The sequence below is a fragment of the Colius striatus genome, chromosome 3 (genome assembly GCF_028858725.1).
Source record: "Colius striatus isolate bColStr4 chromosome 3, bColStr4.1.hap1, whole genome shotgun sequence".
Classification (NCBI taxonomy): Eukaryota; Metazoa; Chordata; class Aves; order Coliiformes; family Coliidae; genus Colius; species Colius striatus.
Genome location: NC_084761.1, coordinates 38,380,885 through 38,394,874, shown reverse-complemented (window position 1 = coordinate 38,394,874; position 13,990 = coordinate 38,380,885). Strand labels below are relative to the sequence as shown.

The window sequence follows — 13,990 nt, the reverse complement described above, 5'->3', positions numbered from 1 at the left end:
TATGTTTATAAACCATATGAGTGTTTTGTATGATTGCATCCCATCAAGTAACAAACAGTTCAGTTGTTAAGACAGAATCATCCAGAATTCTCTCCTCAGTATTTAGGTTGCATAATAAAAATGTTTAAGGATACTTTTCAACACATTACTAATATTTAATTCAGAGACAGTTAGATCTCATGCAAAAGCTGGGAAAATATGTGATGCAGATCAGTTATAAAAGTGAGAAACTATGTGAGAAGTCCAGTTTTGAATTGTAAACAGTATCACAGAATGGAAGATGTAGGCTAATATACTGAACTGAAAGTAAAATTGGGAAAAACCTTCTGTACACAAATTGCACTGTTTGAGAAGTAATTTGTAATCAGTTAGAGTTTTCCATTTGTGTTAATTGTTCAGATACAACAGAAGGCAAGACCCCAGACTGACTGAGACAGGATCACTGCTAATTAATGTAATCCCTTATACAAGGACATATTATGCTAGAAGCCAGAAAACTAAATGAGCTATTTAATTTGTGTCCATGTGGCATTTGTAGTGCAGTAGCACTTATAAGCCACGTTCATAAAACATTTACTATATAGACACAATATAAACAATACATAGATGTTAAAACAACAGCAGTGTAGGCATTAAAAAAATCCCCAAACTTGCAAAGAAAGTTAAATGTTACTATTAAGCTCTAAAATTTTAAAATGTGAAACTAAATTTTTTTTCAATAAAAAACTGCAAGATGATAACTTGTATATGACAGGCAAAGTCCCCTGGAATATCCTTGCTAGCCAAAAGCCCAGGAAAAGATTAAATTATTTTAGTGGAATTGTATTCCCATTTCCATGTCTGTGTCCACCACCTTTCTTTACTTATGCTGTAAAAGTTGCACTTTATGTGTAATTTCTAGGAAATCTGCAGCAACTTCAACCTTTACTGCGTACTGATCTGGTAGTGAATTGTCGTCATGTGGGATGTTGGCCCTATATACCTTTCCTGACAAAACAACCCTATTTTTCTCATGTTTTCTATTCAGAATGAGACCATGCAAAGTACTTGGCTATTGTTAGCAGGTGTGGTTACTCTAAATGTTTTCCTTTCCATCATGGTCTACATCCTAATCCTTTCCATCAGCTATGGGAATTAAACCAAAAGAAGTGTATAAATAGCATCTATTTGACTCTTGGAGGTAAGGCAACTGTGTGCAGCCACTACTGGACAACCACCTTTTCAAAATAAGAAACCTAGATAGAATAGAATTAGGGCCTTTTTATCTTCCTCTGAATCTTATCTTGAAAAATATTTAGTTTATTATTTAATGACTGATTTGATTTAACCTGGTTAATCATACATCACACATTCTGTCTCAATGTTGCTGTATGTGTTAAAATAGTGTTTACCAATGAAATTTAAAACCCCTAACATATGTGACGATAACAGATCTCTGGACAGAAATACTTCCTCTTTAAACTGAAGAATGACAATTATGGAGCTTCAAAATACCACTGGAGATAGTCAGAGCATTTACACTGCATGAGTCACATTTAACCTTTTATATCTGCTCAAGGCAACTATCTGCCTATAGATTTGTTGCTAAATAATCACACCAAATGACTTGATAGATTATACCTGCAGAACAACAACATGAACAGCGGAAATATTTTAAAATCCACCGTTATTATTTAATTGGTTAGAGATGCCAATGAGCTTGAAGCAAAAAGCTGGCAGAGGATACTTTTTTAGTAGATTGAGGCTCTAAAACTAAGTTTGCTTTCACAATATGCAGTAGCGGCAAACATCATAGCAGTCCAAGGGTGAAAGCAAACCACAGTCACTATACTGGACAAAGCAAGACAAGCCACGTCAGTCAGTGTGCTGTGCACACTGCTGGGTTACTCTGTGATTCAGGGCCAAGCGTGCTTAGGCTTTGCCCATCTAGAGGCAGCTGGGGCCACAACATTGATCCAGGATCTTGAGCCAACTGGTTAACTTACCCGGGTCTCAGTTTGAAATACAGATGTCTGTGTAGGTAGGTAATTAAATGAAAGTACTGTCTTTCAGAGTTGTTGTGTGCTTTTTCAGCAAGTGAGTTCTCTGAGATCTTTGAAATATATTGTAATGGTCTAAGCCAAGCTAGGTTTTTAAGAGGTTATTGCAGGCAGACTATGCTTTTAGTGATCATAGAACAAGTTTCATTATTGATCTTAGTATTATGGGATTTCTACCTGTGCTATGAATTTTTCTTCTCATCCCATGTCTGTAGGTTCCTGACAGCACAAAGGGTTCACTTGCACTCAAGATAATCTATTTTTGTGATATTTTAAGGGCAAACCTTTAAATAGATTTTAGGAATGAGGATTTCTAGTTAACTGATAATTTCTTATCTGTTCACTTTATCCTTCTTTGTTATGAATTGTTTATGAATTCACCGTACATGTGAATTCACATCTGCATGTACATGTATAAATATAGATCACAGGGTTTGGAAGGGATGTCTAGAGACCTACTCCAATCCCCTGCTGATGCAGATTCACCCTAATCAGGTCACACAAACGTGTACAGGCAGGTTCTGAAAACCTCCAGAGAAGGAGACTTCACAACTTCCCTGGGCAGCCTGTGCCAGGGCTCCCTCACCCTCATGTTCAAGTAGGACTTTCTGTGTTCCAGTTTGTGCCTGTTACTTCTCATTGTCTCACTAGGCACTACTGAAAAAAGATTCGCCTCATCCTCCTGACACCTGCATTGATAAAGTCTCCTCTCAGGCTTCTCCAGGCTAAAGAGCCCCAGATATCGCAACCTTTCCTCATAAGAGAGGTTTTCCAGATGATATTAGAATAATTTTAACTGGAAGATAATTTCCCTTGACCTGCTGGCCACTTTCTTCTTGATGTACCCCGGGATGCCATTGGCCTTCTTGGCCATGAGGGCACATTGCTGGCTTATGTAGCATATATATATATGTGCATGTGCATACATTTCAGGCTGTGACCTTATAAATGCTAATGACATTGAGAGTGTTGAGAGTATTATCCACTAAATGTAGGTTTTTTTCAGTTTAAGATGCCGTCCAACTAGAAATGCAGTTTGACACTCAAGACACTCCAGAAACTGCAATTGTGACATAAGAAAGCACACAACAGCACTGTGTTGTACACAACTGAGTCATATAAGAAGCTCATGCACCCAAAGATCCATTCTGCCTCTTAATCCTCCCCATCAGATGCCTCCTTCCTGGCTGATAATCTTCCTGCTTCTCTGAGAGATGATTCTTAACCACTTTGTTGATCTCTGAACAGGCCTTTTCTGAGAGCTGTGGGGATGTTTAGTCTGGCACCACCTGGGGAGAGAAAGAGCCTGGCATGGGAAATAGCAGTTAATTGTGGTGTGCAGACCTTCTTAGCTCCATTTCTGAGAGCTGGTTGGTTTGGTTTTTTTGCAGTCCAGCTGATTTTGGAGCCTTCTTGCAGAGAGACTTGAGGAGCTGAGCTATGTTTGTTCAGGGGCTGCACTCTGGCAGGGGTAAAACACTGGCAACAACAAGCTAATGTAGCACTTCTGTGTTGTTCTGGTTAGTTAACCTCTAGCAACAGAAAAAGAGGAAGAAACTATATGAAGTTCTTCTAAGTTAACTGAAACTATATAGAAGAAGTAGTATTCAATGATCTTTGAGAAACACCAAAGCTGGAAACGCAAGAAGAACATCTGATATAACAGCCGATGCCAAGAGACTTCTGAAGTAACTCTTTTTAAGGGATGGCAGGATGAACTACAAGCAAGCAAAGAGACAGTTAAGCATTGGGTTACTGTATTAGAATAAATACTGAAGATGTAACTTTTGCAAGAAAGCAGTAAATTTCCTCCTATGTCTACATGCTTTTAGAGTAAAATCCATCCAGTGGTAGTGAAAATAATTTATTTGACTTTGCAGTTACCAGTCAACTTCTTAAAGACATGGAAATTCCTTATATTGTAAGCTTTCTTAGGGGAAACCTGTTATCTCTTGAACACAGGTGATGTCTGCTTCAGAAAATGAAGTTCAAACAAGACTGGGAAAAGCATACCTAGGGAAGAGTAATGGAAAAGAAAAAGAGACTCAGGGTTGCTTCGCTGTTATAGAGTGTTACAGAGTGTATGAAATAGAAATACCATCTGTCAGCTGGATGTCATGAAGTGCCTGTGTGGTGGCCATACTGTCTCCTCTTTCATGCTTCCTCATGAAGTTCATCTGCTGAGTGCACTGCAGGGGACCAGTGTGGGATAAAATATCTTTTTGAGCAAGACTTAATACCGTGAGTCTAATCAAAAGTAGATTTCTGTTGTTCTTGCAGCACTGCAGTATTTAATCAGGCATTTTTCTAACTGAATAGTAATTTTTCTTCAGTTAAAGGGTTTATATATGCAGATTTTGAATTGTAACAAAAATGTGGTATTGTTATTGAGGTGACTTTTGGTTCGAGTAAGCAGTGTACTGTAGCAAAAAGCATATGGGGGAGTAGCTGCCTTGAAAGTGGACTTGATACTTGGTTAGGGAAAAAGCTAATGCTTCTTGAGCAACTCGAGCTCCTTCTGCATCCTGAGTCATGCTCAGTGCTCAGCTATAGAAGCAGAAATGATCTGGTAAGGACAGAAATGCTGGAAATGTAGAAGTAATCCAGACTTACTGCAGCAGGAGCTCTACAAAATGCTGCTGGATTGGTGGAGGCATGGCCTGTGATCAGAATAGCAATGGGAGTGAGGAATGACGCGGGTCAGGGCCACATTTTTAACCTGTTCTCCTTTTTTCAATATTTCTGTAGACTTTACGTCTTGTTCCCTTCTGGTACCATGTTTTTTCCTATCTTTTTTGAAAATAGAATATTGATCTGGTCCAATTTGTAGTCTTAGGTTGAGACTTTTTTTTTAAACTGTTGTGAATGATTTGTAGACTTTGCTATGAAGCAATGTAAAGTTTTCTAATTATGGAGCATTTACATGCACCAACACTCAAGTCAAAACATGTACTTCCTCTGGAAATCACCTTCATGTTTTATGTTGAAAAAACTATCTTGTTAAGTGTCTAAGACTATATAGTTGGTTTTCTCTTATTTCCCTCTGAAATTAGATACTCATGGGGAAAACCAAAGCTTTAACTTGTTGAACCTTTGCAGCTGTCTGATAGTCCATACTCTTTGGACTATCCAAGCTGTAAGGATGGGCCACGTGTTGCACGTTAAGGGCTCAGAAGGACAACTAAGCAAGTGAATTGACAGTGACGTGGGCTCTACCTGCTCAAATCAATTACCTGGCAGCCAGGGCTGTGCCATATGAGGGGCTGCAGGGATTTTGTTACAGCACAAAAGTGTTCTCTAGGTGTTGGTGTGCTGGTGTGAAACACATTGCCAGCTGATGAGAATCTAAACAAAGGGACACTCCAGATAGCCTTGGTACAGTTATGTAGATAGCTACAAAACTTACTGAAGGGGAACTTTTGCTGTATGGTGAAGGCAGACAATTGGGTCTAAAAGCAGACAGAATGGGAAGTGAGAGTTGCCATTGCAATTCCCCTCTAGTCTGGAGCCTCCAGGTGCAACTTGCAAAAAACAAAGCTATTTTCTTATTTTTAAAAGCCAATATGTATGTATTTAAGTATTTCATATGTACTGATGTTTCCATTTATAGTTCTGAAAATAGACAGTAAATTGAAGTTACCGTTTGAGGACATCTTTTCTTTTTAAACCACAGCAATACACAGTTGCTGTCTGGATTCTCTTCATCTTAACTGTCACGTGTGGCTTTAGGCTTCACATTTTAGTAGACAATATAGGTTTCATCTATGAAATGAAGGCGCTAAGGTTATAAATAGTATGACTGTTTTGTTCTTATGTTCTTAAAAGTCTATCATTAAGACAGTTCATTGTAAAGTAGATGCTAAAATGATTTTAGATCACAGAATCAGACAGCATCACATTGTAGTGGAACTTCAGCATCTCTATTGGTAATGAGTTAACAGCAAAGTTGAATGGAGTTTTCATTTACTGTCTTGTAAATTGATTTTAGTTTACAGTGCTGTAGACCAGGTCTCCTAATTTTGTATTTTCATTTCATCAATCAGCAAGACATATAATTAGCTTAAATATGTTGTATAACTTCACTGACACAAGGTCTCCTGAGCCAATGAAATTTACTCCAGTGTAAAAACTCTGATCTACTCATCCTGTATGCTGAATGGAGCTATTTTTTAGGTAAAACTAACTCAAGCTGAAAGTTAAAGTGGACAAGAAAATTATGCCAGTCTTAATGGTCTGTTACAGGTGACATAAAATACATGTTTTTAAAAATGTTTTTTAGAGATTCTTATTCCTGGTCTCCTGTAATTCTCAGAAAAAAATGTATTCTTTATATTTGTTAGGGTTCTTTTCTCCAGTTGTTATGTGAGAAGTTGAACTATTTGTGACTTCTGTTTTCCTGCTTATATAATTTTTTTGTTTATGATACTATTCTTGCCCAATAAAGTATTTCACAGTAAACTTTGGAGTGTGACAACTTTGAATGGTTATTGCTTGTAGTAGGAATAAAGGAAGATAGCTTCTAGTAGAGCTATTGGACCAAGACACCTAGTGCTTATAATACATCTGTAAATGCAGTGAGTGGGAAAAGCTGCCCTTAACTTCTAATGTTTGCTGCTAATACCACCTCAGCAGAATACTGTTCTGTTTCATTTGTTTTCAGTAAAAAGTATCATTGTGTATAATAGAGGTAACTTTGTATGATCTGATAAAATAACTGTCTTTGGCTTCCTGTAACACTCTGACAAGTCGTTGTAGAGCTTAGTCTCCACATCAGCTGGAACAAATAATTATTTTGTCAAACATTTGTCTCCTATTTATTCAGATGGCTATTTCCTGTCAATTCGTAAGGTCTCCTTTATGAGAAGACTATAGTATTCTGCTTGTCTTGTCTTTCCAAGGCAACGTAATGCCATTGTAAATGCTTCTGCTTTTAATGACTGTAGCAACAAATACTGGATATCACAATTGACAGTTTTTCTGTACAGAGGTATCTTTGCTGCTGTTTAGGTGAGGAATCTGACAAATATTTGGAAGCAGTGTTTGGTGAAATTATTATATAAAATGGTGTTCTGTGTTGGTCTCAACGACCCTTATGAGATCCTTCCAATTTGAGATATTCCATGTTTAACTCACATAAGTTATTCAAGTTGCTTACTTTGGAGACAGGGGCTCTGTTATGGAGCTAAGTAGGTATTGTCTCTCTTTTAAAGTGATGGGGAGCTTGTACCTCATGCAATTCCTGCGATGTCACTCTGTATCCCTGGACAGCTATCTCAGCATAAAGAACTGCCTACTGACTGAGGAGGAAATGGTACTAGGAGGAGCTATAATATCTGAAAATGAGAAAGAGCTCCGGGAGGAAAGGGATATTCTACCTCTCCCATGTAACAGCAGAGCAAATAGGTGAGGGGAAGTTATGTCTACACTGCAGCCTCAGAAATGTTTCGAGGGTTGCAGGCATTGGTTTTGTTAACCAATGCTTCAAGATAAAATTCCCCATCTGCCTTCTCAAGTAAGTAAAGTTGTAATAAAGACATTCAGTGTGTGTCACAGAGATTATATGACATCTATCTGTAGCAAATGCATCTTTGAGCAGGGCTCTAACTGTGCCTTCTGTGGCTTTGCAGTGTGCTGGTTTGCTGATGCTGCCAGTGGATGGGGATGTAATGTTTTCTCTGTACTGCTTCCTAGGATGTCATGGTGAAAGGGAACAGAGCAGTAAATGGATATGCACCCCATAGACTGAAGATATTCTTTTGTCCACAAATCCCTTTGGCTTTAGGCAAGAAGCCTCGCTGATAAGTTTGTCTACCTCACACATGGAACTCCATAGCTTTTCACCATCAGGGTCAATCTGACGTGTTTTTTTTAGTCTTGTTTTTTTTTCCTGCAACAGAGCAAAATCAGTACATGTTATTAGTACAAAAATCTGAACAATATAAAAAACCCAAGGGATGAAGAAAACCTAAAGCCATTATTAGATAGCCCAGATAATTAAGGGGATTTATGATGTTTGCTTTTGGGATAATATCTTGCTTTGGAAGTCAGTGGTCCCAGGCACAACAACACAAATTCATGTATATAGAAGTCTAAAAAGAAGAAGCATTCAACTATTAGAAATGTGGTAGCAGTTTTAATCCCATATTTGTGGTCATTTTTTTTTTTAGGGTAGTATCTTTCTGCCTGGCAACAGAGTAATTGAGCATCCTTGCAATGAAGAAAGTCCAGGAAAGTTCCTTTTTGAAGTTGTTCCAGGTAGGACATTCTACTTCATGTAAAAAGTCTTTGCCATTTTGTTCTCAGTGATTAATGATTCAATTTAAGGGGAAAATACCCCATGATTAATTTGTTAATACTTAACATTCATAATCTTTTCCTGAGCCTCTGGGTTGTGTAAGAAAATGATTGTTCATGATTGTGCATGATTGTTCACATCAAGAGGCTGTGTCCCTGAGTGGCATAGTGACACTGCAAATGTATTTGATAACTGTTTTAGATTATCTTTGATACTGTGATCTAGTATGTCCTTTGATAACAAACGAATCCAAAACTTAGCATCAGCAAATTTTCAGTATAGCACATGGGCTTGATGACATCATTACCCTCACTTGAGAATGCTTCCTGTTCACTGCAAGTTGTAGATTGTAATAACAGCAAGCATCACTGCTTTGAGACCCTAAAATTTATTTTAGTTGTGGATTTCTGATTATGTGGTTTGGGGCTTTTTTTCCTGGGGGTAGATTTATCTAAAGAGCATTATTCTGTCAACTGAGTGGTACTCCAGAGTGTGGGTACTGCTTAAGTGATTTGCTAGAACCCTCTTTGCTGCTTTGGACATCCAGAAGGCAAACTTTGCCCTGTTTCGGGGCTTGGTTGACAGAGTACCTTGGGAGGCAGTCTTGAAGGGACAAGGAGTCTAGGAAGGCTGGACATTCTTCAAGAAGGAAATCTTAAAAGATTCAAGAGCAGGCCCTCCCCATGGGCCAAAACATGAACTGGCAAGGAAGATAACCCTCCTGACTGAACATAGAGCTTTTACTGGTACTCAGGAGAAAAAGGAGAGTTTATGACCTTTGGAAGGGGGAGTAGGCAATTCAGTAGACTACAAGGGTGTCATGAGGTTACACAGGAAGAAAATTAGAAGGGCTAAAGACCAACTAGAACTTCAACTGGTTACTGCTGTAAAAGACAATAAAAAAATGTTTCCATAAATATGTTTTCAACAAAAGGAGAGTGAAGGAGAATCTGCAGCTTTTAGTGGCAATGAATTAGAAAAAGGCTGAGATATTTAATGCAGCTGTTGCCTTGCTTACTACTAAAGAATAGTTGTGCTCTGAGTACTCAGCCCCCTGAGCTAGCAGACAGGGATGAGGAGTAGAATGAAACCCCTGTGGTCGAAGGGGAAATCGTGTACTACCTGCTTCACCATTTAGGCACACACAAATCTAAGGGGCCCAATGGTATCAGGGAGCTATCAGAAGTACTCACGAAGTACTTCCATCATTTTACAAGTGCTCCTGGCTAACCAGGGAGGTCCCACTGAGCTATAGATTGGCAAATGTGATACCCATCTTCAAGAAGGGACAGAAGGAGAATCTGAGGAACTACAGGTCTGTCAGTTAAAAAGCATAGCTGACAATGGGAGGGACAGCTGCTCAGTTGATGTTAAGCAAAGATGAAATGAGCTTCACCACTGATGTTGTGTCATAGAATCATAGAATGGTAGGGTTTGGAAGGGACCTTTAGAGATCATCTAGTCCAACCTCCCTGCAGAAGCAGGTTCACCTAGATCAGGTCGCATAGGAACATGTCCAGGCGGGTCTTGAAGACCTCCAAGGAAGGAGACTCCACAATCCCTCTGGGCAGCCTGTTCCACTGCTCCGTCACTCTCACAGTGAAATAGTTTTTTCTTATATTTAAGTGGAACTTTTTGTGTTCCAGCTTTATCCCATTACCCCTTGTGCTGTTACTAGCTACTATAGAGAAAAGGGATGTCCCAGCCTCCTGACACCCACTTATGAAGTGTCGTCATTGCTTCTCACGGCAAGTATTGTCAGCCTTTTGTAATGGAGCTGTTTGTCATCTATATCCTCTTAGTGATTCAGTATGGAAGTTTTATAGGCTAACAGCAACAAAACTGAGTTCGTTGAGTGTAACAGAGAAAAATATATTGTAGCCAATGTTCTGTTTAGCCTTTGTTAGCTTTCAGATGACAAAAATAGCAACAGGATCTATTTGCAGATTTTCAAAGTCTTGTCAGCTTAAATAAACATTGTATTAAATGTATGATGCTGAAGCTCATGCTGCTCTTGGATTCTGTTTTCACTGCATTAAAATTTGAAGTAATTTTAGTTATGATCCCAAAGGCAATTGCAAAAAGTCTTCTTTCTGTCTATTATGTCTGTGGGCATCCTGAAAATTTCTGTGTATGTTTGTTTATTGATAATACATGCAAATCATTTTGGGAATGTATGTGGGAGTAGGTTTATACTGTGAAACTAATTCTCTGTACACAGCCGTGTCTAAAGATGAATGAAAGAAGTGTGTGTGGAGACAATTATCCTGCAGTTTTGATGCTGTAATTAAGATACAGATGCCTTTAATTTGCATTTTGAAAACATTCTGTTCATTCCTTAAGTTATTACATGGTTTAGTACTTAAAATGTTTCCTTTTTTTCCTTCTGTATGGGAGTTTTCTATACTGAAGTCAACATGACCATGAGGTGATTACTGACTGTGATTATTCTTCCAAATGTGAGAGAAGCCTTTAATGTTTCATGCTCAACAGAAACCAGAAAAGAGTTTAAATAAATACCTTTTTAATAGGAAGTATGCACATAAAGAAAAGTTTATTACTAGGTTTATTCAAATGATTGTGTTTTATTTACTGATTGTTACTAGTTTTATTTAGAAGATATCTCATTCTGCACATTTGTTCCTTTAGAAAAGAAACCTGAAGTTTTTATCTTGATGTGTAGGTGTAATGGGGGAGGGCATTTGTGTTCACATAAACTGAACTGGGTGACCTAGCTGTGTTTTGGTGGACTAGATGTCACTTATAGATACAGTGATGCAGAAGAGAGGCACAGGAAAGCACTGTAGTTTATGTGTGTGGTGGTTTGCAGATGAGGCCTTGAATCCTGCTTGAGTTGCTGCACCCCATTTGCACCAGGAGAAGCTGACCACAAAGATGGGGGAAATTCAGGCTTGTCCATTGCTTTTCAAACAAGCATTTACCATATTTTTGTGGAGTCTTCTGGACTTTTCAAGGGCTGCTTGGCAAATGCCTGAAGCCATTTTGAGTGAGAGTGGTATGGGGGAAAGCCTTCTAGTAGGAGCCTGTAGCTTTTCTGGGAATGTCTACGTGCTTGGAAGAGCTCTCGGGACTTGAATCGTTGTCTCCTGATGCACTCAGGAAACATCATCAGCTCAAAATAATCTGGGAATATTGCCTAGAGATGATGATTACTGAATGGGAGAAGGAATGTTTTTGTCATTGACTGACTTTTGATCCTGAAAATTAAACTGCTTATACTGCTACCTCACCAGTTGGAGTTAGTGGAGTTATTGATGGAGTGGCTGGTATGGCTGCTCTCTGAAAGCAATAAATTATTTTACAGTTTGACCTCATGGGTGAGAAATGAGAAACAGAGGACTGTTTCTACGTTATTTTGACATTTGAATGTTATCAAATCATGTATTTGTCCCTGTCCTATATTACATGCAGATTTCATGAGAAAACAGCACTGAAGATGAGCTTACTTACGTGGTGAATTATGTTTGTTAGCATGTGATCTACACTAATATCCCAAAGATTTCTCTGTTCAGTTGCATGAATGTTAATATTTAATTAGTACTGCTTAAACTGAAAGATACATTTTCAAATGTTGACATTTGATATCCAATGTAGAATCTTTTGCATGTAACTTTTGTATATATGTGCCATATTTTTCCTCATTGTCAAAGAATCATAGTCCAGCACGTGCATCTTTGTGGATGAATTTGGTAGTACTAGGTTTCCAAGGTCTGTTCATCCCTCTGAAAGCATTCTCAGTACAGCCCCAAGTTGTGTGTCTGCATGTTAAGACACTGTTTCATTCTTAGAGGTTATTCAGACAGCTGAGAAATAACTCTAATATTTCAGAGAAGTTACTTGTAGTCTCCACGATTGCTTTTTTCTGCATTTGCATGTCAGCCCAGGACCATACATACAAGAAATCTACCATCTACTTTGCCATCAAGGAACACAAGATCTTGAGTTGTGGATGGTGGAGAATGTGAAGGCAGAAATTACCATCAACACTCTATGCTTTCATTTGTTTGAGGTCAGTTTGTTAGGCTTGAGAGCTATAGTAAAGAGAACAAACCCAAACATATTGTTGAGGAAAATTGCATCATTTTTTCCTGGTTTAGTTAAGCTTTCTTTGTGCACAATTCATCTGTCTGTATATCTTTTCAGAAAGCAGTTTCATAGAATCATAGAATGGTAGGGGTTGGAAGGGACCTCTAAAGATCATCTGCTCCAACCCTCCTGCCAAAGCAGGTCCACCTTTGTCAGGTCACACAGGAACACATCCAGGTGGGTTTTGAAGACCTCCAGAGAAAGAGACTCCACACCCTTCTGTTCCCTCCTGTTCTCTCCTGATGCAGCCTGTTCCAGTGCTCCATCACCCTTACAGTAAAGAAGTTTCTTTTCTTATATTTAAATGGAAGTTTTGTGTTCCAGCTTCTTTCCATTACCCCTTGTCCTGTCACCATATACAACAGAAAAAAAGTGATGCCCCAGCCTCCCAACTTCCACTATTTAGATATTTGTAAATATTGATGAGATCCCTTCACAGTCTTCTCTAGACTAAACAGCCTCAGTTCCTGCAGTCTTTCCTCATAAGGAAGTTGCTCCAGACCCCTGATCATCATAGTGGCCCTGCACTGGAATGTTCCCAGAAGTTCCCTGTCCCTTTTGAGCTGGGAAGCCCAGACCTTGACACAGTATTCCAAATGAGGTCTCACCAAGAGAAGGTGAATGAAAACCTCCCTTGGCCTGCTGGCCACACTGTTCTTGATGCCTTCCAGGATGCCATTGGCCTTCTTGGTAATGGTGTGCAACGAAAGTGTTGGTTCCCTCTGGAGTACTAACTGAAAACAGACCAAACAGATTGTCACAATGAGATGACTTACTTCTGCTTCTTCGAATAGTAGTACAGGGTGTTAATCAAAATATGAAACGTACTTAAAATAATTAAGCTGCCTTCCCAAGTGTTTTAGCTGGAAAGGATGTGAAACAAAAGTAGTTTCACTGAACCGCCACTTACAAGCCCATCTCAAGACTTAGTTTTGATACTCTGGCAGACTTTACTTCTATGACTCTGTTCAAACATGTGGCTGCTTTTGCATCACAGCTTTTCTTGTAAGAATTATTTTTCGGTAATCTAGAAGTATGCAGTAGTTTTACAAAGTGATGTTAGGAAAGTCCTTCCCAACGCTGATAAGAGGAAGTATTTCTATATTATTTTGGAAGACTCGAGTTGTTGCTGTTCACAGCATGTTTGAGTCACATTTTTGTGATATGAAATTCTTATGCTGTGCTTTCTCAGAACACTGAGCAGTATTTCATCAAATTTCTAGACTGAATTTATGGACTTGTGAAGTGTTTGACTCCACAGCGTTTTCCAAAAGCACGTGGCCTTATTTGAGAACCTCTGCAAGGGAGTGAAATTTTAATTCCTAGAACTTTGAAATGGTTAGAGTTATTTTTTCATTAGTCAGGAAAAAAAAAATGTCCACATGGTTCATTCTTTCTGTCTTTCTGTCTGTCTTTCTGTTTTCTGTCTATCTGTCTGTCTTTCTGTCTTTCTGTTAATTGCTTGCCGTATGGCAAACAAAGTTCCTTGCAGATTAACTGTTCTAGTAGGGAGCATGAGGTGGGCTTGAAGTTTTTTTTACAACTTCCT

General features: G+C 38.7%; 1 protein-coding gene across 1 annotated transcript in view; it reads left to right on the top strand.

Moving 5' to 3' along the window:
* Nucleotides 1-13,990, top strand: part of ARHGAP24 (Rho GTPase activating protein 24) — a 211,085-nt gene that overhangs the window by 63,961 nt on the left and 133,134 nt on the right. The window contains exon 3 of the mRNA XM_061992535.1: nt 8,207-8,294. Within this exon, the coding sequence (XP_061848519.1) occupies nt 8,207-8,294 (88 nt within the window). The remainder of the gene's footprint in view (nt 1-8,206; nt 8,295-13,990) is intronic.